We start from the raw sequence: 24415 nt of genomic DNA, 5'->3' as shown, positions 1-24415 counted from the left end.
TTTTTTTTTTTTTTTTTTTTTTTTGGGAGGAAGCGGACAAAAAGTTTGACAGGCAGGTACCAATAATTATAGGTCAATCAGTATGAGTGTACTATGCTAACCACAGCTGTTGTTCTATCAACACTGTTTTCCCGCTTGGTCGAAGTTTCGGTAGTTTTGGTTTATTCTGTCGTCGCTCTTTTATCAAAAGTGTTACCCGGATATCCATTCTAGAAGAAATGTCAAGATTGAACAAGACCATATACAATCAAGGTCAATGAAATAAAGGAATTGGAACTTAAAGGAGGTCATAAAACATATAAAAGGTGGCCCAAGATGATGCGAGGTTTCAAGCAAAAGGTTTGTATCACTGTATTCAGATGTGATACTGCTAAAAAGCAGTTTTCCCGGCTTTTTTCCGGTGAAAAGCGGCTGAGTTTTGGATAATATACTAACATTTCTACGTTTTACCAAAGTTGATCAAGAAAACCACCGGATCCAGTTCTTCCGGAGGCAAAAAGAAGGATAAAGAAGACTCCAAGAAGTCGTCAAGCAATGGCACTGCGGGAGCTGTATCTAGCAAGACTTCGAGCGAGAAAAGTGGCTCAAACTCTACCGGTTTAAGCTCTAATGAGAAAAAGAATTCGGGTTCTAGCGCACCAACGGGAACTTCCAAGAATGGGAAGGTCAAGAGTGGTGTAAGTGGTAGCAGTAGAAGCTCCGTAAGTGGCGTGAACTCCACTGCGTCGTCGACTGGATCGCACGCAGAAGCTTCCACCAACACAACACCTTCGACGAGCCAGAAGAAACTGGAAGTCATGGGAAACATCAATCAGCCTTCAAAATCGTCCCAACCTACATTGATTGCAGCTGCATCTTTGCCATTGTCTCCAAGCTCGGCTACGATGTCCCTTGCCGTCCCAGGCACCACACCAAGTAGCCCCAAAGAAGGCGCAAACGGAGGTGTCTCTTTGAACGGCGTCGACATCCCGCGTTCATCGCATTCCTTTGAGCGACTACCAAACCCTTCCAAACTGAATCCAGAGGCTGATTTGGACCTGATAAAGAGCCCACAGAGACATTCCTCTTCGAGATTTGAGCCATCGCGCTACACACAGGTCACCAAACTGCCCCATTTTGACGATGTTTCACCAGAAGAGCAAATTCCACTTTTTTTGGCAAAAGTCGACCAATGTAACACAATTTTCGACTTTGGGGACCCTAGTTTCGATATCCAGGGCAAAGAGATTAAACGACTCACTATGCAGGAACTCATTGAGTTTGTTGTCACCAACAGATTTGCTTACACAGAGGAAATGTACGCTCATGTGGTCAACATGTTCAAAAATAACCTTTTCAGACCCATTCCTCCTCCTGTAAACCCCATTGGCGAGGTTTTCGATCCAGATGAAGACGAACCTGTGAACGAACTAGCGTGGCCACACATGCAATGTGTTTATGAATTTTTCTTAAGATTTGTTGAGAGTCCCGATTTCAATCACCAGATCGCTAAACAGTACATTGATCAAGACTTCATTCTGAGATTGCTCGAGCTATTCGACAGTGAAGATATCAGGGAAAGAGACTGTTTGAAGACTACACTGCATCGCATTTACGGAAAATTCTTGAGTCTCCGGAGCTTCGTTCGTCGGTCCATCAGTTACATTTTCCTGCAGTTTGTTTACGAAAGCGAACGATTCAACGGTATTGCAGAGTTGCTAGAAATATTAGGATCTATTATCAATGGGTTTGCGCTACCGTTGAAAGAAGAGCACAAAATCTTCTTGGTTCGTGTCTTGATTCCTATGCATAAGGTGCGGTGCTTGTCATTGTACCACCCACAACTCGCATACTGCGTGGTGCAATTTCTGGAGAAAGAACCGCTTCTAACCGAAGAAGTAGTCATGGGTCTGCTGAGGTACTGGCCCAAGGTAAACTCTACGAAGGAGATCATGTTTCTCAATGAGATTGAAGATATTTTCGAAGTAATCGAGCCATTGGAATTCATTAAGATTGAAGTGCCTTTATTTGTGCAACTTGCAAAATGCATTTCGTCTCCACATTTCCAGGTGTCTGAAAAAGTGCTCAGCTACTGGAACAACGAGTACTTTCTCAACCTGTGCATTGAGAACGCCGAAGTAATTCTTCCGATTATATTTCCGGCTCTGTACGAACTCACCTCACAATTGGACCTAGAGTCGCAAGGCGACGACCATGGAAACCGCACATCCGACCCTTACGTTTTGGTGGAGCAGGCCATTAGTTCTGGATCCTGGAACCGCGCCATTCACGCCATGGCATTCAAAGCTTTGAAAATTTTCCTGGAAACAAATCCGGTTCTTTACGACAATTGTAATTCTCTTTACTTGACCACGGTCAAGGAAACCCAAAGACGCAAACAAGAGCGTGAGGTCAACTGGAAAAAATTAGAGGGTTTCGTCAGAGACTTCAAGATAAGCAGCGGTGGTGGGACCGATGGAGTAAATGAAACGCATTGATGGTAAAAATGAAGAAGCTTCACATATCGCGTGTAGTGAAGCTAGGATCCGTGGCAAAATCACTCGCCAATGGAACACATAAAACATGAAAGGAAAGTTTGTTTTTGATACCCAACTAGACCGCTTCTTTCATCCTTCTCCTCCGCTAGCTGGTCACCGGAGGGGCAGGTTAAACTTCATTATAAACCAATGGTGTTTAAAAGTTCTGTTATTGAGCGATTGGAGACTACAACGTCTATAACGCTCGTGGTATTGCATCTTTGGAGACTTGAACTCCTCCAAAGTAGGTGGAATCTCTTGTTACCATACTCGTACGTAAGTATCGTTACTTATGGCTAATTAAAGGGAAGTTCTACCTGTTAAACATATCATCACCATTTCTATTCGAATTCAACAACTAAAGACACGATAACAACCTGTCAGAGGACTAGTTGCTTCGCTTTCGTAGATATATATATATATAGTTATAGCATTGAACTTCGAGAACCATGAATTTCATGAGACCCCTTTACGCCAGAAACTTTGCGGGTATGCAGTTGAAGAAGCTGGTGAACGTTCCTTTCCGTTTCAACTCAACCCACTCTTTTGTTCACAGACCGGCTAGAATTCCGATCTCCATTACACCTATTGTTGCTGGTCTTACAGGCTCCGTGTTTTTGGCGGCGGGTTTCTCGCATTATTCGGGCCAAAATGCCATCAAAAACGACACGATCCTCGATGTCAAACAAAGACATCAAACCCTTCCAGACGAGATTGGAAGCCCTGTGCACATAGTCGAAAATAAAGTTCGCAAGCTGAACTATCGCCAGTTGTGTTTAGGGTCCGTAATCGGTGTTGTGGCCGGCGTTCTAGTGGGCAAAATATCCACTGCCCTGGTGTTTATAACGGCGTGTGGCCTTTTGGGCATTCAATGGCTTGAGAATAGAGGACTCGTCGACAAAAGATCCACATGGATGCTATCAAAATACGTTTTAAGAACCGGGAAGGAGTCAGTGGACGTGAACACGTTAATTTGGGATAGACCTAGTTTTAAGATCCCTTTTCTGTTGACTTTTGTCTTGGCAGCAGTCAACATATGATGGGTATATTCCGAATGGACGGATTCTTGCCACGCAATCGAAACCACCCCGTAACCGAGAGACTCTCGATAAAAGGTGGGACCGGCACTCTTTCTCCATGTTCGAGCCTTGGCCCTTTTCTCCAAATGCATAAACAAGACCACATTAAGAGGGATACAAGTCGTTTTACGTCGCTCGTATCATTTCATTCTCAAAACCAATCCTTTTCAGTCTCTCTGACATTCAATCTCATACCACGAACTTAGTTTGGACTTCTAATGCCAGCCGCTAGTTAAACCAACCTTACAGTACATCATGGGCTACTCTTTACGGACGATTTTCCTCAAAGCCAGGGACCATTTCCCGAAGTGTCATAGGCATCAGTTGTGAGCAAGATGACCATCTCAAAATACATCAAACAAGCGAACTACCATTGATTGACACTATCAACAAGCTAAACTACCCATCACATCAAGTTCAAAATTCTGAAACCACTGAAAGGCCTCGTCCTTTCACACTTTACCGTCCAGGGTTCTTTTGTCCTCACGGCAGTTTTTAAAAGTACTCGCCATATATTAATAAGAAGTTATCGATATTTCAAGTCATCACCTATAACTTTCTTAAACTTTAAAAACTAGACAAATCAACACCAAACATGTCCAGAGTTCATCTAGATACATCAAACTATCCGTTCAGATTCGAACCATTTCTGCGACAGGAATACTCGTTTTCCCTGGATCCAGATCGTCCCGTTTGCGAATTTTATAACCCTAGAGAAGGTCCATCGTCCTGTCCAAACGGCACTTCATGTCCAAACAAACACGTTCTGCCCATTTTTCACAACAAAATAGTGTGCAAGCACTGGCTGCGAGGGCTCTGCAAGAAAAACGACCAATGTGAGTATCTACACGAATACAACTTGCGGAAAATGCCGGAATGCGTATTCTTTTCGAAAAATGGGTATTGCACACAGTCTCCGGAATGTCAATATCTACACTTAGATCCCAGCAGTAAGATCCAGGAGTGTGAAGAGTATAAGATGGGGTTTTGTCCTGCCGGACCCGGGTGCAAGAAAAGGCACGTCAAGAAAACGATATGCCCACGTTACGTTACAGGGTTTTGTCCGTTGGGTAGAGCCGATTGCGATTTGGAACATCCACCGTTTGTAATTCCAAATGAACTAAGCAAGCTACGCATCAAGAACGATGATGAAATAAACACCAAAAAGTTGGACGAGGAAAAGGAGCGTCGTTTGAACGCTATTATCAATGGTGAGATCCCAGCATAGGAAGGGGAATACGGCGAGTTGCTGAAAACTTGCGATCAGTTGCAGTATTCCCATGCTGTTACTTGCTAAGGCTTGTTGACAAAGAGATTGTACTTTGATGACGGTACCATTCAAGGACCCAACAGCGATAGAATACATCACACTAAGTATTACTTCCAAATAGAAAATTAATGACACGAATAACGGAAAATGAAGTTAGCAGCTTTTGACATTCAGAGCGGATTGATTATTAGTCCGCTGTAGCCACTTTATATAAAGTGTCGCAACTCATTGGTCCAGGTCCAAAAGGTTAGAGCAACGCCCTTGATTGCATGTTTTTTCGAGAACCTTATTTATATTTTGGCTGTGAAATAGGAGATATTGCCAGGACTCTATTGCTATGCGAGATGTTGATGTTCTAATCACCCCAGTTGGTTTATCAACGTGTTAGAGTATTCGACCGTGTAGTGACGCTGCACCATACTGTCGTTGCAAAGTCATGTATCTGATTATGTTTACTTAGGATTGGTCATAAATGTATCATGTATAATGTGTTAAGATAGAGCCAATTGGTATGATGCCAGTAGCCTTGTGCGTAATTAAACGCACCCCGCGACATCCAAGCCACATGCCGCTTGCAGCTCAGTTGCAAGAGCAACAAACTCGGGCATGTCGTGTTTAGAACTTGAAGTGATGGACGAAAGCTTGGACTCAAAGATATGACGGCAGTCGTCCCCATCGTAAAAGAAACCTGCCGAAAAATAAGTGTTTTTGTTAAATCCCATTAACTGGTTTAATGATTTTGCAACGTCGTCCCAGTTTGAGTTGTCCTCCCAAGGTTCAAGATCTTCCACTGTCTTTAAAAGCTGACCGACCTGTGTTACGGTGAGGCACTTGCCTCTCGTGAACCAACGAATAAGGACCGGTGGCAGTTGCATCACGATCAACAACAGCCTCGTGTAGCCTCTATAACCGAAGGAATATATAACCGCGCCGAAGCAGCCAAATAAAAATTGTTTTGCCAAGAATGCCAACGCCCAAGAGATTTTAGACCTGTAAACTTCAACAGGTAGTTTTTGTTCTTGAAGAGCAGCATTTGAGGCCTCAGTTTTTTCGCTGGAGATCTGTGGGATACGCACGGATTGTTCGTAGGACGCAGCGGCGTCTAAAAGCAAAGCCACGTCTGCGTCGTCATCGAACTTTCCCGCTTTCAAAGGCAAGTAAACCTTTTGTCTGTAGCTAGTGTACAGTGCAAATCCACTCCCAAAGCATGTAGCGGTGTGCCATAGCCCTTCTCTTTTCAGGTAGGCGTTCATAGAGACGGCAATGATATCCCAGCTGGACAATGTAAAGCCCGGCTGGTGTAACATTACAAGGCGACAAAGCTCGCCTCGATGTTTTTTAGCAACATTCTCACGCTTGAGATCGAGAGCTATAGTTAAAGCAATCAAAAGGAGCTCCAATGCAAGGACTGTGAAGCCAATTGCGATTACAACCAGTGGTAGTTCGACCCTTTTTACATGCAATAAAACCGTCTCCACTAGAGTCAATGATGCAAATACAGATCCTGCTATTTGAAAAGCTGGCCATGACCACAATTCTTTCATAGACCAAACAGCTTGTGACTTGACTTTAAAACCAGGAAGATTGATTTCACCTTCATTAGAATCAGCCAGAGATGTTTTCTCGTCCAAGGGAAACAGTTTTTCCCTCAAGTCTTCGCTCATAACTTATATATAGTCTATAGAAATCAAAAGCTATTTACTTAGAGTCAACTGGTCTGAGTAGTTGGCTATATATCGTGATGGGATGTGTTTGTTTGTTGAATGTAGTGGTAGCTCAAGATAGTTATATTTTTACAGATCTAATAAATCTCCTTACTTTTGATATTTGATGCCAAGATATTTCACGAATATAAAAGATGAAAGGACCATTGGTGTGAATAGGTTTGCTAGTGAAAAAATTGACGAGTGGAAGCTGTAAAGAAAGAGCTTTTTGATGGTTTTCCTAGCGTTAAAATAGCACTTCTGGGGCCTTAGAAATGGCGATTTTTGAATATTCCGGAATAATATCGTCAATGTTGGAATTCAAGATAGAAAGTTGAACGAATGAGTGCAAATCTGTAACGAAAAGATACGTGCCACTCTCCAAACGGAAATGATACGCTGTATGTGTTCAAAAGAAAACTCCGAACTGGTTGAAAAGTGACAGCGACGGAGTGGAAAAAAGTGATAAGAGGAACGTAACGGGTTGAAGAGGGAAAATAGCTGGGTTTTGGTTAGCTTAGAGGCCGGTATGTGCATCTAAAAAGGAACTGATTCCATTGCTGCTGTCAGGGGGTCTAGTAAGACCCTGAATGTCAGCCATTGATTACTCATCACGTGAGCTGCGAGAAAGAGTCTTGGCCCTATGTTACAGAAGGTCCACCGTCCTGTCCAAACGGTGCCTCATGTCCAAACGAACAGGTCCTGCCCATTTTCCACAACAAAATAGTGTGCAAGCACTGGCTGCGAGGACTCTGCAAGAAAACGTCCAATGTGAGTATCTACACGAATACAACCTGCGCAAAATGCCGGAATGCGTATTCTTTTCAAAAATGGGTATTGCACACAGTCTCCAGAATGCCAATATCTGCACTTGGATCCCAACAGCAAGATCCAGGAGTGTGAAGAATACAAGATGGGGTTTTGTCCTGCCGGACCTGGGTGCGTCAAGAAAACGATATACCCACGTTACGTTACAGGGTTTTGTCCGTTGGGTAGAGCCGATTGCGATCTGGAACATCCGCCGTTTGTGATACCGAATGAACTGAGCAAGCTTCGTTTCAAGAATGATGATGAAATAAACACCAAGAAATTGGACGAGGAAAAGGAGCGTCGTTTTAACGCTATTATGAATGGTGAGATCCCAGCATAGGATAGGGTATGTGCAGGAGTTGCTCAGAAGTTGCGATCGAATGCAGTATTCTCTCGCTGTCATCAATTGAGACTTATTGACAAGGCGGTGGCCGTTTCGATGGGACTTTGGTGAAGGTACCCCAAAGGACATAACAACATAGAGCACACTGCACTGACTAGTACCTTCAAATAGAAAATGAATGACACGAATATCGGAAAATGAAGTTAACAGCTTTAGACATACAGCGCGGATTGATTATTAGTTTCTTCAAGCCATCTGTATACATATATTACGCAACTCATCAGATCAGTTACAAAAGCTTGAAGTAAGGCCATGGTTGCCTGTTTCTTCGAAAGTAGTATTTCGCTTCCGGTTGCGAAATAGGAAATGACGCCATGAAACTATTGCTAGGCATCTAAGCATCACATTAGTGTTCAGATCGCCCCCACCGAATATCTAAATTGCTAGAGTATTCAACAGAGCAGTGGCGCTGTACCACGCTTCATCTATAAAGTCATATATCACACTTTGTTTACTTAGAGTTGGTCATAAATTTATCATGTATAATGTACCAAGCTTGAGCCAAGAACGGCATGATGCCTATAGCTTCGAAGCTGGAGTCTTAGGAAACTCCAATAAGGTCTTCTCATCCTTCCGTTTCTCCAAGATTTCAATTGCATCATCATCCAAAATGCTTTCCTCAGCCAACCACCAACTTTTGATCTGTGGCCATTGCATGTAAGCCGTGTAAGCGGCTCTCACGCCTACAACCAAAAAAAGACCTTGGAAAACAGCGCGAAGCTTCATCATACGAGCCATTCGATCGTTATGCCCTTCCTCCAAACGCACTCCGCGACATCCAAGCCACAGGCCGCTTGCAACTCAGTTGCAAGAGTAACAAACTCGGGCATGTATTGTTTACCAGTTACCAAGGAAACAACCTCGGGGATGTTTTGTATACGACTTGAAGTAATAGAGGAAAGGTTGGACTCGAAGATACGACGACAGTCGTCCCCGTCGTAAAATAAACCTGCCGATAAGTAAGTGTTTTTGTTAGATCCTAAAAACTGGTTTAATGCTTTTGCAACGTCGCCCCACTTTGAATTGTCCTCCCAAGGTTCAAGATCTTCGACTGTCTTCAAAAATTGACCGACCTGTGTCACGGATAAGCCCTTGCCTCTCGTGAACAAATGAATAGGGACTGGTGCCAGCTCGATTGCGACCCCCATCAACTTCGCGTAGCCTCTATAACTGAAGGAATAAATTAACGCGAAGAAGCAGCCAAATAAAAATTGTTTTGCCAAGAATGCCAACGCCCAAGAGGTTTTAGACCTGTAAACTTCAACTGGTAATTCTTGTTCTTTAAGAGCAGCACTCGAGGCCTCAGTTTTTTCATTGGGGATCTGTGGGACACGAAAAGACTTTTCATAGGAAGCAGCGGCGTCTGAAAGTAGAGCCACGTCTGCGTCGTTATCAAAATTTCCCTTTTTTAAAGGCAAGTAAACCCTTTGTCTGTAGCTATAGAATAAGGCAAGGCCGCTCTCAAAGCATGTAGCAGTGTGCCAGTGCCCTTCTCTTTTCAGAAAGGCGTTCATAGAGACGGCAATGACATCCCAGTTGGACGACGTTAAGCCTGGCTGGTGGAACATTACGAGGCGACAAAGCTCGTATCGTTGTTTTTTAGCAACGATCTCGCGCATGAAGCCAAAAATGACAGCCGCAGCAATCAAGAATAGTACGAATGCAGCGAGTGTGGAGGCTATGGCAATCAAAACCAGTGAGGGTTTGACACTTTTTACATGTAATACAACTGTTTCCACTAGAACCAATGATGCAAATACCGATCCTGCTATTCGAAAAGCTCGCGATGTCCATAATTCTTTCGTTAGCCAAGCAACTTGTGACTTGATTTTAGAATCAGGAAGACTGGATCCGCTATTGGAATTAGCTAGTACTGTTTTCTCGTCCAGGGGAAGCAGTTTTTCGCTGAAGTCTTCCTTCATGACCTGTAAAACTTCGATACAACTCGAAAGCTATCTATTAAGAGTCAACAGAGCTGAGAAGTTAGCGAAATGATCGTGATTGGTGGTGTATGTTTTTTGAATGCTGCGGTAGTTCAAGATAGTTAAATTTATATGGATTTAATACCATCATTACTTGGTTATTTTACGCCTCGTTATTTCAAGAACATCATTAAAAGATGAACGGACCATTGGTGTAATACGGTTCGCTAATCGAGAAATTTGCAAGTGGGAGCTGTTGGAAAAGAGCTTGCAAGCGGTCTTTTTGGCTATAGAATAGCACTTCCGGGGCCTGAGATAACACGTTTTTTAGTATTCTGGCAGAATGTCGTCAATGTTAGAATTCAAGGAGTGTAGTTGGATCAAATGAGCGCAAGTTGGTAACTAAATGATACGTGGCACATTTGAAACAGATACGGTCTGCTGTATATGTTCAAAATAAAACTCCGATATGGTTAGAAAGTGCCAGCGACGGAGTGGACAAAAGTGATGAGGAAGACCCGAGAGTTGGAGAAGGCGGCGAATAGCTGATTTTTGTTAGCACTGAAGGTAGTGTGCGCATCGTAAGGGAATCAATGTCTTCGCTGCTGTTGCGGGATCTATCATAAACCGTAATGTCACGCATGGGCGGATCGTCACGTTCTCTACAAGAAGCAGTCCTAGCTCTATGCTAGATGTGTCGTAGAACAAACGGCATCTCAAGGTTGAAACTTTAATTGAGGCATGATAGGTGGTAGCGGCTTTTGTCATCGACATTTAAGACCTGCCTTCTCCGAAGCTTCGTTACCTCATTGTTTTTGTCTCACATGTCGAGTTAGGAAACAGAGACAATGTGGCCACTATTATACATGAAAAAATCGACTCGATTGCTGGGTACTGAATCTGTCACTGTTGAATGCTGGGCCGTAATTTCGACCATAATTGACGGGTTAAAATCGTCCATTTTCTCGCAATCACGCGGGACTAATATCCTGGTGTTGAAGTGAAATGTACGCTCTACTGTATCGCTGACAGCAATTTTGTTACCGTTTTTGGGCTTTTTGATCTTTACACTATTCCAACGTGTGTGGTGCTACCAATTATTACAGATCGTGCAGAAATAATAATACAGCTGGTAGGATATGCGGCTCTTCAAACGTTTAATTGACAGGTTGATCGATGCGCTAAGTATACCGGCTGTGACGCAACCGGAGTTTTTCACGAGTACTGGCGAGTACCGAAAGCCTGGAAAGAGAATCAGTCTTCGAGCTGAGTTAGCGTGAAAGTCCGTGCAGTGTCAGGTCTCTCTCTGCAGGTATTATCCGAAGTCGTAGCATCAGATACTTTGTACTTCATCATGTTGCAAACGAGTCGTAAGATTTATTGTCTTCCTTATGGAGCACCTTCGTTGAGACTTTATTACTGCAAAGGTATGCGGTGTGGTGTATTCACGCATTTTATTTGGATAATCTCAATTGGAAGCGGGTCAAAGCCATTCGAATTCTTGACGATTTACGAACTCACGAGTCGTTCACTCGAGATTGCAGTGCAATTATATTGTGGAATAAATTCCTTTAACACAACGCTATTCTTGTCAACCTGATTGCAACGGTCATCCGATGACACACGCTGGACACTGATTCCAATAGGCAGACGCTATCCTCTGATATTTTGCCACAAAATTGAGAGTGGCAGAATTTCTAAGTACTCTACATGGATTTCGCAGTCTCCTGTGAGAAATCCCACGTCGAGAAAGTATCGTTTTTGATCTGCATTGTCCATTGTAAGTCTCGAAATGTGAAGGTCTCTCATTATCTCTACGGTTTTTCAGAACGCTATTCACAGGTAATCTCCCCCTTTAGTGTCTGTATGCATTCTTCATTCGATTCCAATTGATAATAATGGGGTGCAGTTACTTACCAGAAGATAAACTTTCCAAAAATGGTTTACACCCGCATTGAAGCTCTGTCGCCAGTGTCGTTGCAAGAGAGAAGTCTCAGAACTTGGGAGACTCTTTTGAATAATGCAAGATGTAAAAAAACTGTTTTAGTGAGTTTAGAGTTGCCTCTCTGGGCTGTATTTAGCGTTAATGAGATGAGCTTGTGGGTCGATAAACGTCTTTCTGACGCTAGACAGACAGAGATTCCAACAGCTCTTTCCATAACGATAAGCTACGAGCTATATTTCTATTGAGTTGAGAGTAACCTCTCTGTAGTTTATTTAGCATGAAAGAGATGAGCTTGTTGGCCGGATAGAACGTCGATGAGACATGCAAAGACATCCAAGTGCTTCGGGAGCAACGACATCAATTCATAAACCCGTAGATACTACCATCAATGGCAAATGGTGCCAGTCAACTTAGACCAGTAGTTACTCTAGGTTCTCGGTTTATTTCTGTCATTGTGTCACGTGCATGTGATCACTTTATCTGACCGAGAAGAGCTTGGTATTCAGTATTCTATTAACCCATCAGGACTTGAACCTACAGTTTCCAGACAAAAGACTAACTCGAAAGAGAACCTATTCATTGTAAGCCGTTTTTCTCACAATACTGATTCTCACTAATCCCCCTTCTATTCCCCACGATGAACTATCCATTTACCTCTTCTATTCCAAAACAGAAGTATGCGCTTTTATGTCTTTTCGGAAACCGGCACTTAGAGCACTCATGAATTTGTGTGTCGTGGTTTCCATGAGTGTGGAGTAATTGTTTCTGGGCCGTCATCATCATGAGTGTTCTGATACATTTGAATTTGTCGTTTGTATGCTTGGTTTTCGACCTTTATGACCGTCATCAATTCTTTCACTGTCATGTAATTATTTGTCTCTGACACCAGAAGAGAGTTCGTTGATAAGAGTAGGCTCTAGAAGAGACACCAGAAGAGACACCAGAAGAGACACCAGAACAGACACCAGAAAAGTGAGTCTGTTGACAAGGGTAGTCACTAAAAAAGATCGCGTTAACAAAAAAAATCACAAGAAGAGATCACGTTAACAAGAATAGACACTCTTCTAGTGTCTCATTTCCACCCGCACACTCTCAGTCAACTACTCCACCACCTCTGCGCGTTTCGCATCCCACCGAATGCATCAACCACGCTTTCCTTTCCATTGCTTGTAGCGCTACTTCCGGACTTTATCCTGTATGCTTCGTCGTCATTTTCTATCGTTCTTTGCCTCGAGAGCCCTCATTGCTCGCTTTCTTATGACGTCGAGACCTTTCTGCACAATTACGTAAGAGAATTCTGTGCATATACGTGTATAGTGATATAGAAATCGGGACACATCGTATTTTCGTACAACGCGACCAGGTTTTCCTTCACTTTACTCTTCTTGATCAAAAACATTCTAATCTCTACACACACACGCCCTTGCTTACCAGAAATCATCACCCATTCCATCTCCTCCTCTGCTCTCCCCCACCGCTCGTGATTGCTCCGTCTCTCCCATTACCTTCTCCCAACTATTAACCCTTTTTGGTATAGCAAAAAAAATTAATTGGAGACGCGTACTCATCACAATACACGCGGGATTCGTCTCCGACCCCTATTTTTTTTTTCTCGACTGCCCCTTTTTTTTTTCTCTCTTCTAAAAAGGACAAGTATATAAAGGGTCCAAAAAAAACCTAAAATACCTTAACCCCTGACCATACCTTTAAAGGGAAAAGGAAAAGAAGAAGGAGTTAGTAAAGGTTTTAGACTAAGTTTAGACAAGGTCCAGACAAGGTTCAGACAAGGTTCAGACAAAGTTTTAGACCAAGAATATACCTCTTAGATATTCGTATTCGTATTCGTCCCCCCCCACGCTAGAACATGCACAGAACATATTCGTTGAGAAACTCAAGAGCACCAACTGCTTCGCAGTTGCAAAATCCAGCCCCTCCTCCAGCCACCACCAAAAACCGGTTTTTCGGCCGTGGCGGATTGGCCAATTCGCTACGTAAAAACACCGCCGGTGCTTTTGGCCCAGAATTGGCCCGCAAATTGTCGCAATTGGTGAAAGTGGAAAAAAACGTGCTGCGGTCCATCGAAGTGGCCGCCAACGAGCGTCGTGACGCGGCCCGTCAACTCTCGGTTTGGGGTCTGGAAAACGACGACGACGTTTCCGATATCACCGATAAATTGGGTGTCCTTATCTACGAAATCAGTGAACTCGACGACCAGTTCATCGACCGTTACGACCAGTACCGTCTAACCATCAAGTCTATTCGTGATATCGAGGGCTCCGTGCAACCTTCCCGTGACCGCAAGGCCAAAATCACCGACAAAATCGCCTACCTCAAGTACAAAGACCCAGCCTCCACCAAGATTGAGGTTCTAGAACAAGAATTGGTGCGTGCCGAAGCCGAATCTTTGGTGGCCGAAGCCCAGCTCTCCAACATCACCCGTTCCAAGCTACGTGCTGCTTTCAACTATCAATTCGACTCCATTGTCGAGCACTCTGAAAAACTAGCGCTCATTGCCGGTTACGGTAAGGCTTTGCTCGAGCTTTTGGACGATTCTCCAGTCACCCCCGGTGAAACTCGTCCAGCTTACGACGGTTACGAAGCTTCCAAGCAAATTATTATTGATGCCGAAACTGCTTTGAACGAATGGACTTTGGATGCAGCCCAAGTGAAGCCAAGCTTGTCTCTCAGACACGGTGATTACGACTACGAGGAAGAAGAGGAGGAACACGATGGTCTAGCTGAAGTTCCAGAGGCAACTGAACATCACTGGGTCGATGAAGAACCTGCTCAGGCCACCGCCTAAATGAGGATCCACCCATAACCTCAAAAAAGACACTGACACGAAACAAAAATCACCCAACAGAAGGACCCAGAAATTTGACTTTCACTAAACTTCAAGAAAAATTGAGAAGAAACCTTTCCTTCCCTATCCCTCGAACCTTTTTTTATTTGTCACCAAACCCTCTCTACTCGTCCGGTCCCTGTCGAGAAACTTAATTTTCTATGCATAGTATCACGTCAAAGTACCGTTTCTTCTCAAGTGTAATTAATATCTTTCAAACTTATTCAACTTATAATACTTTGTAGTTACGTTGAATTGTGTGCTTGGAGTTCGCAATTGTAATCGACCGAGTCGGTTGTATAACCGCTTTTGTCTAGTATTGATGTTCAAATTCAATGTCAATTGTTTACACTCAAATTTGATGCTATTTCAGCTCCGATAGTTCCCAATCGCTCGGTAGAACACTTCTACAAGTTTCCACTCGTCAAATCTACTGTTTAAATACCATCACAGTAACGTTTATGGACCATACTGTCAAAACGTCAATTTCGCTTCTCACTTTCATGTTATATTAGATCTAATATCATGATAATCATTATGGCGATGTAAATGATTATCTTCAACAACATATCAAAATTGTATTTAAAAGCCAAAACAAGACACCAATTGAAACTTTGTGAAAGGTTTTTCTCCTTGTATCTTTTTAACCGCCTCCTGGACTACACTTGCATCTTTTTTTTTTTTGAGTTCTCGTTACATTTTGCCCTTTTTTTTGATACCATTTCGGCATCTCCATGTTCTCAGAAAATGCTGTAACTCTGGATACTCAGCTATCCAACAACTTGGCCAAATATCACACTGCTCTGTCAAAAATCTCGACTGTATCGCAGCTTGCCAAATTGCAAGCTGTCATAATCAATGACCACGCAGCTACGCAAAAATCACTAGACGATTATTTGCAAACGTCACACACCAAGCTAAACCAAAACGTGCGAAAACTAGAATTGCAAAGAACCAAACTGACCCAAACGCTGTCTAAGCTTCATCATGCTTTGGAGGATATTTATGTCTCTAAAGATCTGGCTTTGGCAATATCTGCACGCATAAAATCCGTGGATCGTGAACGTAAATTGGTGGTTCAAACACTTCAGTTCGTTCATCACATCCAGACCCTCAAACGCAATATTTTGACCGTACACGAGGCCATAGAAAGATCCGATAGTAAGCTCGCCGCTACAGGCATTGACACGATCCTCAACTTACCGCCAAACGTTATTGACTCTCGGTTTGCAGCCAAAGTCGTGCCCTCAGCGGAAATCCCAGAGAATCCAGCTATTCTTGTGAAGCAATGGACCGACGTTCTTGCCAAAAAGTTTCAAGAAAAATTTGAGAAAGCGGCTGAAATTCAAGACATAAAAGAGCTCACGTCGGTTTTTGAACTGTTTCCCTTGATTAGAAAATCTGAACTAGGACTCGATCTCTACTCCAGATATGTTTGTGACATAATTTCCACACAAAGTCGTAAAATAATGACCGGCGCAACCCCTACGAATACACCGTTTTATTCTAAAGCCTTGTTGCATCTCTTTAAGATTGTTTCAACGATAATCAATGAGCATTCGAAAATTATTGCAGAGTGTTACGGTAAAGAGCATATGGTTCATATCATGACCAAAGTTCAACGTGAGGCCGATATGCAAGCAGGTTTGATTTTGGATAGCTTTTTGGAAGCCAGAAATTTTGATGAGCTTCTAAAAGCCATCCGTGAATACGAAAGATCTCCCAATGTTCCAGATGAATCCAGAAGTGAACCTCCATCCATTGCGCGTGTTTCAAGCACTCTTGGTGAATACAGTACAATCTTGCAGAACTGGTCCATGTACTGCAGGTTTTTTGCGCTAAAGTGGAATGAATTCAGCAATATTCAAGTATCTGCTGGGACTTTAGAATTGCCGTTGCCTATACTACAGGGTAATTTTTACTCAAAAATCCACGGTGCTGGTTTCTTGGATGGATTCAAAAAACTTATGGAGTACTATTTGCACCACTCGTTTACTAGAATGGTTGCTTTGGAATCCTTACCATCGCTCAACCAATTCATCATCAAAAAACCATACAAACACGATGACTTTTCCAGTTATGCCTTCTCGTCCATCGTCGAAGATCTGACTCTTTTACTGAGAAACTGTCTTATCCTGAACGTGAACACAGGCCAGAACTCTCTGATGAATGACTTCTTGGGCACGTTAAAGCGTTTCTTGCAAAACGAATATCTCATGAAGTTTTTACAGCACAACTTGCGGCTTCTACAGCCTCGCTTGATGAGTGCGGTTGGTCTCAAACAATATATTCCTCACTCAGAGTCCAATAGTACGTCGCGAGCAGCATCACCTGGAGTTATGGACCCCTCGAAACTAGCGAATCTCAGATTCAATCTGAAAGGAGCAGCTTCCAGTGCATTTTCCAATATCCAATCCAACTTGCAAGCCGTTTATGCCGACGAGGACTCGGTGCTAAAGCTTCATCATTATCTTGTCTACGTCAACACCTTGGGAGTTGGTCGCGAATTTTTACAAAGGCTGCTCACGAAGGAGTTGTTACAGGACAATCCCAACCTCTTGCGCGACAATTTTCCGTTTGAACTCGAAGCGCAAAACTTGCAAGATGCAATGGAAACGGTGGAGTCAAACTTACTTGTCCAAAATGACAAATTACTGAATTGGGCTGTAAAGCAGCTTTTCGATAACATTTTGCAGCCCAAAGTCCGCAAAATGCTGGGGTCGCTTTTTGTACAAGGCCCAGACGACGAGTATCTCTCGAGCGCTGTAGACTTTGAAGACATGTCGCATTTGCAGCAGTTTGGAGCCGAGTGGAGTGATACCATGATTCCATACGCCAATGTTCTATACAAAAGATGTCAATTCCAGCTTCTTAGCTGCATCGTGGATTATTTGGTTGCTCAGATTGCCACCCGTTTGTGGGGTCTACAAGTCAACGAGCTGGGATCCATTAAGCTCGATCGTGAATTGAGCTCCCTGATAGCGATTGTGTGCGAAGACCGATACGCGCTGCGTGAAAAATTCACGAAACTCACCCAAATTGTACTGGTAATGGGGCTGGAAGACGACGACTTCGATCTTGCTACGCGAGATGTCAAACACGAGATTATCAGCGACATTAACTGGGCTATAACCCCAGCTGAACGCATTCGTGCACATGAACTTCGCGTTGACATTCGTCGTTAAAGCCAAAGGTAATCATAACCATATTTATACTCAAAAGAAAGAGGAAAAAGAGGGCCGACGTACAAACCTATCATATAATCTACAAAAAATCATCAACTAAACAACTCAACCCTATACATACTTCACTCGTTACTCTAAACTTCTAATCGTTAACTGGATTTTTGACGTTTTTTATAGTTGTACCGCTATTATCTTGTTGATTGATTGATGATCATATATATTTACCGCCCATCAATTCGTAGATAGTGATCTCGACCTTATTATGAAAAATATCAATCCAGAGATGAGATAAATAGAGCATGTACACACAACAAAACTTCAAGAATAATCGATCAGCAGGCAGTATTGCAGCTTCCTATCACATTGAGTTTAGTGGCCACTTGAGCGTGCTAGCTGGGAAAGTGCAGGGCTCCGACTTTCCGCATTAAATTTGGTGGTTTTCTGGTGATTTTTGTCATATTTTCGTGAAACGACACACTATCCGTAAGAGACTTTGGTCCACAAGGAGAGGAGGTTTTATCTCGAAGTAAAGAAGGTTTCACAGCACTAGCTCACTCGAGAAACTCGCGATGAGCTTTATGGCCATGGAATCTGCAGAAAACGATGCTATGGGAAGCTCAGTGCCCGAAAATAACTATGACCAGGAAAATAGGTCAGATAATGATTCACACGAAGAATCTCTGAGCCAGCTTCCGCCGGATTTGTCTGAAAATCTTGAACAGGCACTTAATGGAGAATCTATTAGCGGAAATGGTAACTCAGAAACGCGATTTGAACCAGATAAGGCACTCGAAAGCTCCAAAAATTTGATCGATAACCCGAACCTGAAAATAGATATGCCCGACGCTCTGGACCACGAAAACTTTTCCAAACTGTTAGAACTGGATTCTAAAAACGACGATGATCTGTTTTCGTCAGCAGACCTGTTGGATCAAGATATACCGGAAGACCTGGACAAACTGGTTGACGAAAGCACAAAGGGCTTGCAGCACGATGCTACTGCTACAAGTCCGAGAACCTCAAAGGAAGTAAGCGAAGAGCTTCAGCGTAGTGCCTCTGAACTGCAGCATTCACAGCCGCCTTTAGAACACGATGAGCAATCTTATCAAGACTCGTCCCACTCCTTGAACGGTCTCCATATAAACGCAGAACCTGACTTGTCGTCATTGCACGACGACTCATCGGCTCTTACAAAAGAACTATACAACTCGGGTACTCTATCGGCTGGTGCTGGAACACGAGAAGATACGCCCACTTCAATATTCGAAGCGAAGCACGAAGAAGACTTCGGTGAACACGAAAAACATGACCCTCTGTCGCCTTCCGAGTTTCAGGTTATGTCGCTGCCGCCTCCTCCACTACCAGAAAATGCAGTCAACAAACAAGTGCTTCCGGCCAACAATGAAAACTCTCAGCTTACAATGACTGAATTCCAAGATCCTACGACTACTGATTCCGAGCAGTCAAAGATCTCGGCTTACGCTAGGTTGGATTTCCAAAGCTTCACATTTTACGTACAGACTTTGCAAGTTATCATTGGGCGTCGTTCGGAAAATGATTTTTCCCACAAAGTCGATGTTAACTTGGGACCTTCCAAATCCATCTCAAGAAGACACGCACAAATTTTTTACAACTTCGGAACGGGACGCTTTGAACTTTCGATAATGGGTAAAAATGGGGCTTTTGTCGATGACGCTTTTGTCGAAAGAGGTATAACGGTGCAGCTAAAGAACAAGGCAAAAGTTCAGATAGGCCAAATCCCTTTTCAATTTGTGCTGCCGGATCAAGAAGGTAAGGAGAAAAAAGCTGTCGAACCTACCGATGGTTCAGCTTCTCTAAAAATGACACTCAACAATCATAAATTCCCCGATGTTTCGAGGGACTCAACTTCGAGTGCGCTACCTGCAGATGATAAGGAGATAGCCAAAAAGGAAGAGGGAGAAGTACCGGCACCAAAAAAAAAGCTGCCGCCGAAGAAAAAGGAAAAGAAAGAAGCGAAACCTCCCAAACCGCCCAAAAAGGTTTACACACTCGACGAGATTCCTGTGGAGTACAGGACGAAACCTGCGGGTTCTTATTCAAATCTTATAACAGCATGCTTGAGAAAGTACTCAAGTCCAAAGGGTATGTCACTGTCGGGGATTTACGCTGGTATCAGAGAGTTATTTCCTTACTACAAATATTGTCCTGATGGCTGGCAAAGTTCTGTCAGACACAACTTATCTCTCAATAAATCATTCAGAAAGGTATCAAAAGAGGGGAAAGGTTGGTTGTGGGGACTCAATGAAGAATATATTGCAGAAAGGGAAAAGCAGAAAAAAAAACAGGCAGAGGCAGCGGCTATTAAAGCCAAAGCAGCTCAATTGAAGCTTGAGCAACAACAACAGCAACAAAAGATCAAAAGGCCGTCAGGAGATTTGGCTGCTTCCTCCAGTGTCCAGATTATGAACAGGCCCAGGCAACCCAACATTTCCCAGACTTTAGCTGCTAATAGGGCTGATAGAAAGGCAACAGCCGACGGAAATCAACGAACTATGAAATATCTCCAAGAACAGCTCATGATTCTCACGAAAGATCGCAAAGGATTGGATAAACAAGTCATGGCAAGTATTTTAACTCAAGCGCTTGCAATGACAATAAATCAGGTTACGCAGGCTGCTAAATCAAAGGGAATTACTGGTAATCCCCTCACAGCTTTGATTGATAAGAATCCTCAGCACCTCAATTTAATTTTGGCTGCTGCAGTGAATGCTGCCACGATAAAGGTCACAAATGGATCTGTCAAGCAATTAGTGACAATGCCACCGCCCACTGCAAGTAACGTGAGCTCTGAAAACACCGCGACTAATGCACATGCTAATTCTCCAAGTGCAGCTGCCCCATCCAATCCTCCTGTGCCGCCCTCCCAAACAACTGGACAATCTTCTGATTCATTCGATCCTAGCTCTTTATCGAAATTTTTTCAACCCAAGCAGCCCTCGCGAGTGGCAACTCCAAATCCTCCGAGAAACGTTTTACCTCAGAAAAGGGCATCAAGCGAAACCGAATCAAGCTCTGGAGAAGAGTCTTCTAGCGACGATGATGGAAGTGATACTGAAGGGAGCGATGATAGCGATTCTTCAGAGAGCTCAGGCAATGAAAACAGTAGTAGTGGGAAAGATTCGTCGAGTGAGGAAGGGAGTGATGCAGAACAAACAAGTTGAGACATTTGCCCTGAACTTCATTTTGTAACAGTACGAAAATAGTTTTATTCGCATGTAGGGAAATTGATTATGTCGTTCCTACAGAAGATTATTTAGTTGCATGGCAACGCTAACCGATGACGTTGTTGAAGGAACCCTCTTTCTGTTTAATCTCCCAGAAAAGGGCGTCGACATTATGGTTTCCGTGATACACCCATCCTTGTTCCGTTACATGATACAGGTTGACAGATCCACCGGAATAAGCGTCTCTATGTGCCGCAGCAAGGATCGAACGTTTCCCTAGGTATAAGGCATCCTCCACAGTTAGGTCCCATTTGTAATTGGAATCCAGAACACCATACGCGAAAGTTTGACCCGATCCCACACAAAACACATCTCCCTTCATTCTAGTGCCATCGGAATCAACGTAGTAAATCGTGGGGCCCTCTTTCTTAGTATGTCCGCAAATCATCGTTCCCATGGATAAGCCCGCGCCTTTGTATTCGTATACCAAATTGCCCAGTATTTTAGACGCTGCTGCTACAGATATGCGTTCCTTTTCCTTGAGTTCGTGCAATCTGCATTGCGTGCCCAACCAGGTTTCCCAAAACTGACAATCTGCTGCACCACCAGCCATGGTTCCTAGTAGAAATGGGTTGATTTCGATCACTTTTTTCACGGTTTGAGACGCAATCCATTGCCCCGCCGTTGCACGAGAATCCACCGCTACGATGATCCCGCCTTGAAATCTGAACGCTAGCGTTGTTGTACCGTGTGCAATCTTTATTTTACAATCTGGGTTTTGAGAATCATCCGTGTGTGCTCTGAGAAACTCTTGCGGGGTAGAAATAGGTGGTACCGCGATTTGAGGTGCCAGTTGCCGAAAAAGTCCATTCCCAGTGATGAAATCGTTGTTTAAGTTCTCTTCTTTATCGTACTGTAATGCGGAGACCAGAGCACTTTTTGAGCTCAAACTGTCGGCAATCGCTTGCATATTGTAATGTGCTAGGAAATTGAGATGTAGGTAATAATTATGGCCTTAAGAGAGGCGTTTTTTGGCGTTTTTAGCGTCTATTGAAGGTTAAAGATGTGATATCCTTGAGGTTGTCAAAGGTGTAGAAATGGTTGATGGGTTCGCCACTTTCATTTAAAGGTTCAATTCGTGATTAATGATGATAATATCAAAAGTTTATGTCACGTGCTTTGAAATATAGAGTCCAGAGACCTAACATTCAAGTTTTCAGAAGTTGAAATGGGCGTATTTAAAATAGAAGCATTGTAATGACACAGGTTGGATTGCTGTTTGTGAAAAGGACACCTCGAAGCTCAAAGCGGGAGATCCATTCTTTTTATTATTCGTTCATAGTGATATGTGAACTTTGGCCTCCAAAATGTTCAGAAGAGATCGGATATCAAACGAGGAAGGATTTGATGTTTAATATGGATAGCAGTTATGTGGGTATGTTTCCTGGTGAGTATGAGGCAATGATTTTGTCAATTTTGATTAAGTGTCGTTTTCGTAACTTTACGCGATCAGAGTGCAACCGAGGTTTTCAAAGTTCTCCTTGGAAGCCGAATAGTATTGTTGCATCTACCCAAGCCAGGCAGCTTGAATAAATGTGAGATGCTCTTCCAAACTTGGAGCATAAAGATACCTTGAGGTTGTGAGCTGATGTTCATCACGTGACCCCGAGAGCGACAATCTTCAAAACTGAGCAACCATGACACGATCGTTAATCTGCCTTAGCGTCCTAGCTCCATTTTCTCATTAGTTGTAGAATTTAGTAGAGTCTCCAGTTTTTTGTTTCTAGAGGCTACCTTTCTTGGCTAACTGACGGGTCTAAAGATGTGTTGGTATAATACTGACCTTAAAGAGGCCTTTTATTTGTTCCACAAACTCCGCGACTTGAATTTCTAAATAAACTCTTCAAACTGTCTCGTTCTGAGTGGCAACTTCGGTGCGATCTGCAGAGCTACCTAATGTCATTTGCCGCAATTGCTCATTGAAATGCTCGATGTATTGATCTGCGGCAGCTTTGACAAAGGGACCGAGACTGGGGCAGCACGCTGCACTGTTATCCGGAGATGGCGCGACACATTTATTGACAAATCTAAACAAGCAATGTTTCCCGTCGTAGAAATAATACTTCGTGGCCCTTTCGTCATTTTCGTAAAGAATAGTATTCATTTTAGCAGCAATCAAATCCCACTTATTCAAGTCATCTCCAGGGTTGGTATTTATTATCTCCACCATCCAGATACGCACGGTTGTGTGGTTCCACATTATTTCAGATGATGAAGCGAAAGCGCAAAGTGGCACAAAGAAGAGAAAAATGCCGAAGACTGTAAATAGTACTCCTGCACGTTTATCTATCCCAAAGCAAACCACAACGAGCAAGCCATATACTATGATGGTCAACAAAAGAATTACATAGCTCCACTTCCGAAATTTCAGTTCCCACGATAGTTTACTTTTGAACGTGTCTCGTGGTAATGGTCCATAGTCTCCACTGTAGCTTTGAGATCCTTCTATAGTCTCTATCAAATGCTCTTCGGTATCCTTGTAGTCCATTATGGGCGTTCAGCGTCTGAAAGTGTTGTTAGGAGTTATTGTAGGAGGGGAATCAATATTTTTGACAGGCTTGAATAACTTTAACGGTCTTCACGAGTACGAGTACTCGACGGCAGTAGTTCAGCCACACTGCAACGATCGTCCAGAAATGTAACCAAGGTTGAACATAGTGTTTATCCGACTGCTCGGATGCTTGTGCAATAGCTTCATTTGTTCACCAAAAGAATGTAATAGTGCACCATTATTTAAGCTTTTTCCTGTGTATAATAATAGTTCCTCTTGGATAACGAACTATGAAGGGCCTTCAAGAAACGGTACCTCAGGTCCCCCGGTAACTGGCACGAACAATGTTTTGGAGTAAGGAATCGCCGCAGAGCATACAAAAAACATATTTCTAACATATTGGTGAGTCACTAGAATACCCGTTGTAAGATCATAGTTTGGTCTCTGGAGGTTTCTGGTACGCTAGCCGTTTAATAGTCTTAGGAAAACAATTGATATCTTAGACAAGAGTGTACGGAGTATGTTTTCAGGGAAACAATCGATGTTAGAGACAAGAGTGTACGGAGTATGGTCATATGCCCTTGTGTGATTCTTGATTGAAGCGCTAGGACTTGTTGCAACATATTTGTACTCAGTGAATATAATGACGTCCGAAGTGGAAACATCCTTTGTGTAATGAATTGCAGCTCGCTATGACCGGGAAAAAAGCAACAGCTATTAAAGGCCACAAATTGCTCGACTGTCTGATGATCTTCTTTTCTTTTCATAGACGTTCGCTGAAGCTCTGAATCGTTCAGCAATGCTCATAAGCCATTTTATTCCAATTGATCGCTGACGACCGCAGGTGTTTGGAAGGGCTGAACTGAAAACGTCTGCAAGGACGGAGCCACTGTAGAATGACAATTGTACAAGGCACGGGTCCGGCCATGTGGGGACATAACACTGGCGGTAATTATCCATTTGATGACTCAACATATCCCTCC

General features: G+C 43.2%; 11 protein-coding genes across 11 annotated transcripts; 7 read left to right on the top strand and 4 right to left on the bottom strand.

The window, feature by feature from the left end:
* Nucleotides 1-318: 318 nt before the first annotated feature.
* RTS1 (LALA0S08e07492g1_1) lies at nucleotides 319-2477 on the top strand (the record flags this gene model as incomplete). Its single annotated transcript, XM_022771267.1, has 2 exons — nucleotides 319-339; nucleotides 456-2477. The coding sequence occupies 2 exons, from the start codon at nucleotides 319-321 to the stop codon at nucleotides 2475-2477; spliced, it is 2043 nt and encodes a 680-aa protein (XP_022629864.1).
* Nucleotides 2478-2965: 488 nt separating this feature from the next.
* Nucleotides 2966-3556, top strand: FUN14 (LALA0S08e07470g1_1; the record flags this gene model as incomplete). Its single annotated transcript, XM_022771266.1, has 1 exon — nucleotides 2966-3556. The coding sequence occupies one exon, from the start codon at nucleotides 2966-2968 to the stop codon at nucleotides 3554-3556; it is 591 nt and encodes a 196-aa protein (XP_022629863.1).
* A 634-nt stretch (nucleotides 3557-4190) lies between these two features.
* Nucleotides 4191-4823, top strand: LALA0_S08e07448g (LALA0S08e07448g1_1; the record flags this gene model as incomplete). Its single annotated transcript, XM_022771264.1, has 1 exon — nucleotides 4191-4823. One exon carries the CDS (start codon nucleotides 4191-4193, stop codon nucleotides 4821-4823), a length of 633 nt encoding a protein of 210 aa, XP_022629862.1.
* A 578-nt stretch (nucleotides 4824-5401) lies between these two features.
* Nucleotides 5402-6529, bottom strand: LALA0_S08e07426g (LALA0S08e07426g1_1; the record flags this gene model as incomplete). The annotated part of the gene is made up of 1 exon (XM_022771263.1): nucleotides 5402-6529. The coding sequence occupies one exon, from the start codon at nucleotides 6527-6529 to the stop codon at nucleotides 5402-5404; it is 1128 nt and encodes a 375-aa protein (XP_022629861.1).
* An 850-nt stretch (nucleotides 6530-7379) lies between these two features.
* LALA0_S08e07404g (LALA0S08e07404g1_1) lies at nucleotides 7380-7718 on the top strand (the record flags this gene model as incomplete). The annotated part of the gene is made up of 1 exon (XM_022771262.1): nucleotides 7380-7718. One exon carries the CDS (start codon nucleotides 7380-7382, stop codon nucleotides 7716-7718), a length of 339 nt encoding a protein of 112 aa, XP_022629860.1.
* Nucleotides 7719-8506: 788 nt separating this feature from the next.
* On the bottom strand, nucleotides 8507-9703 carry LALA0_S08e07382g (LALA0S08e07382g1_1; the record flags this gene model as incomplete). Its single annotated transcript, XM_022771261.1, has 1 exon — nucleotides 8507-9703. One exon carries the CDS (start codon nucleotides 9701-9703, stop codon nucleotides 8507-8509), a length of 1197 nt encoding a protein of 398 aa, XP_022629859.1.
* Nucleotides 9704-13512: 3809 nt separating this feature from the next.
* On the top strand, nucleotides 13513-14451 carry LALA0_S08e07360g (LALA0S08e07360g1_1; the record flags this gene model as incomplete). The annotated part of the gene is made up of 1 exon (XM_022771260.1): nucleotides 13513-14451. One exon carries the CDS (start codon nucleotides 13513-13515, stop codon nucleotides 14449-14451), a length of 939 nt encoding a protein of 312 aa, XP_022629858.1.
* A 773-nt stretch (nucleotides 14452-15224) lies between these two features.
* On the top strand, nucleotides 15225-17675 carry COG4 (LALA0S08e07338g1_1; the record flags this gene model as incomplete). The annotated part of the gene is made up of 1 exon (XM_022771259.1): nucleotides 15225-17675. The coding sequence occupies one exon, from the start codon at nucleotides 15225-15227 to the stop codon at nucleotides 17673-17675; it is 2451 nt and encodes an 816-aa protein (XP_022629857.1).
* A 569-nt stretch (nucleotides 17676-18244) lies between these two features.
* On the top strand, nucleotides 18245-20878 carry FHL1 (LALA0S08e07316g1_1; the record flags this gene model as incomplete). Its single annotated transcript, XM_022771258.1, has 1 exon — nucleotides 18245-20878. One exon carries the CDS (start codon nucleotides 18245-18247, stop codon nucleotides 20876-20878), a length of 2634 nt encoding a protein of 877 aa, XP_022629856.1.
* Nucleotides 20879-20987: 109 nt separating this feature from the next.
* Nucleotides 20988-21851, bottom strand: PRE2 (LALA0S08e07294g1_1; the record flags this gene model as incomplete). The annotated part of the gene is made up of 1 exon (XM_022771257.1): nucleotides 20988-21851. One exon carries the CDS (start codon nucleotides 21849-21851, stop codon nucleotides 20988-20990), a length of 864 nt encoding a protein of 287 aa, XP_022629855.1.
* Nucleotides 21852-22784: 933 nt separating this feature from the next.
* Nucleotides 22785-23429, bottom strand: LALA0_S08e07272g (LALA0S08e07272g1_1; the record flags this gene model as incomplete). Its single annotated transcript, XM_022771256.1, has 1 exon — nucleotides 22785-23429. One exon carries the CDS (start codon nucleotides 23427-23429, stop codon nucleotides 22785-22787), a length of 645 nt encoding a protein of 214 aa, XP_022629854.1.
* Between the last annotated feature and the right edge of the window lie 986 nt (nucleotides 23430-24415).

The sequence above is a fragment of the Lachancea lanzarotensis genome, scaffold LALA0S08 (genome assembly GCF_000938715.1).
Source record: "Lachancea lanzarotensis genome assembly LALA0, scaffold LALA0S08, whole genome shotgun sequence".
NCBI classification, from domain to species: domain Eukaryota; kingdom Fungi; phylum Ascomycota; class Saccharomycetes; order Saccharomycetales; family Saccharomycetaceae; genus Lachancea; species Lachancea lanzarotensis.
The sequence above is the reverse complement of the archived record's forward strand: the minus strand, read 5'-3'. Positions and strand labels throughout refer to the sequence as shown.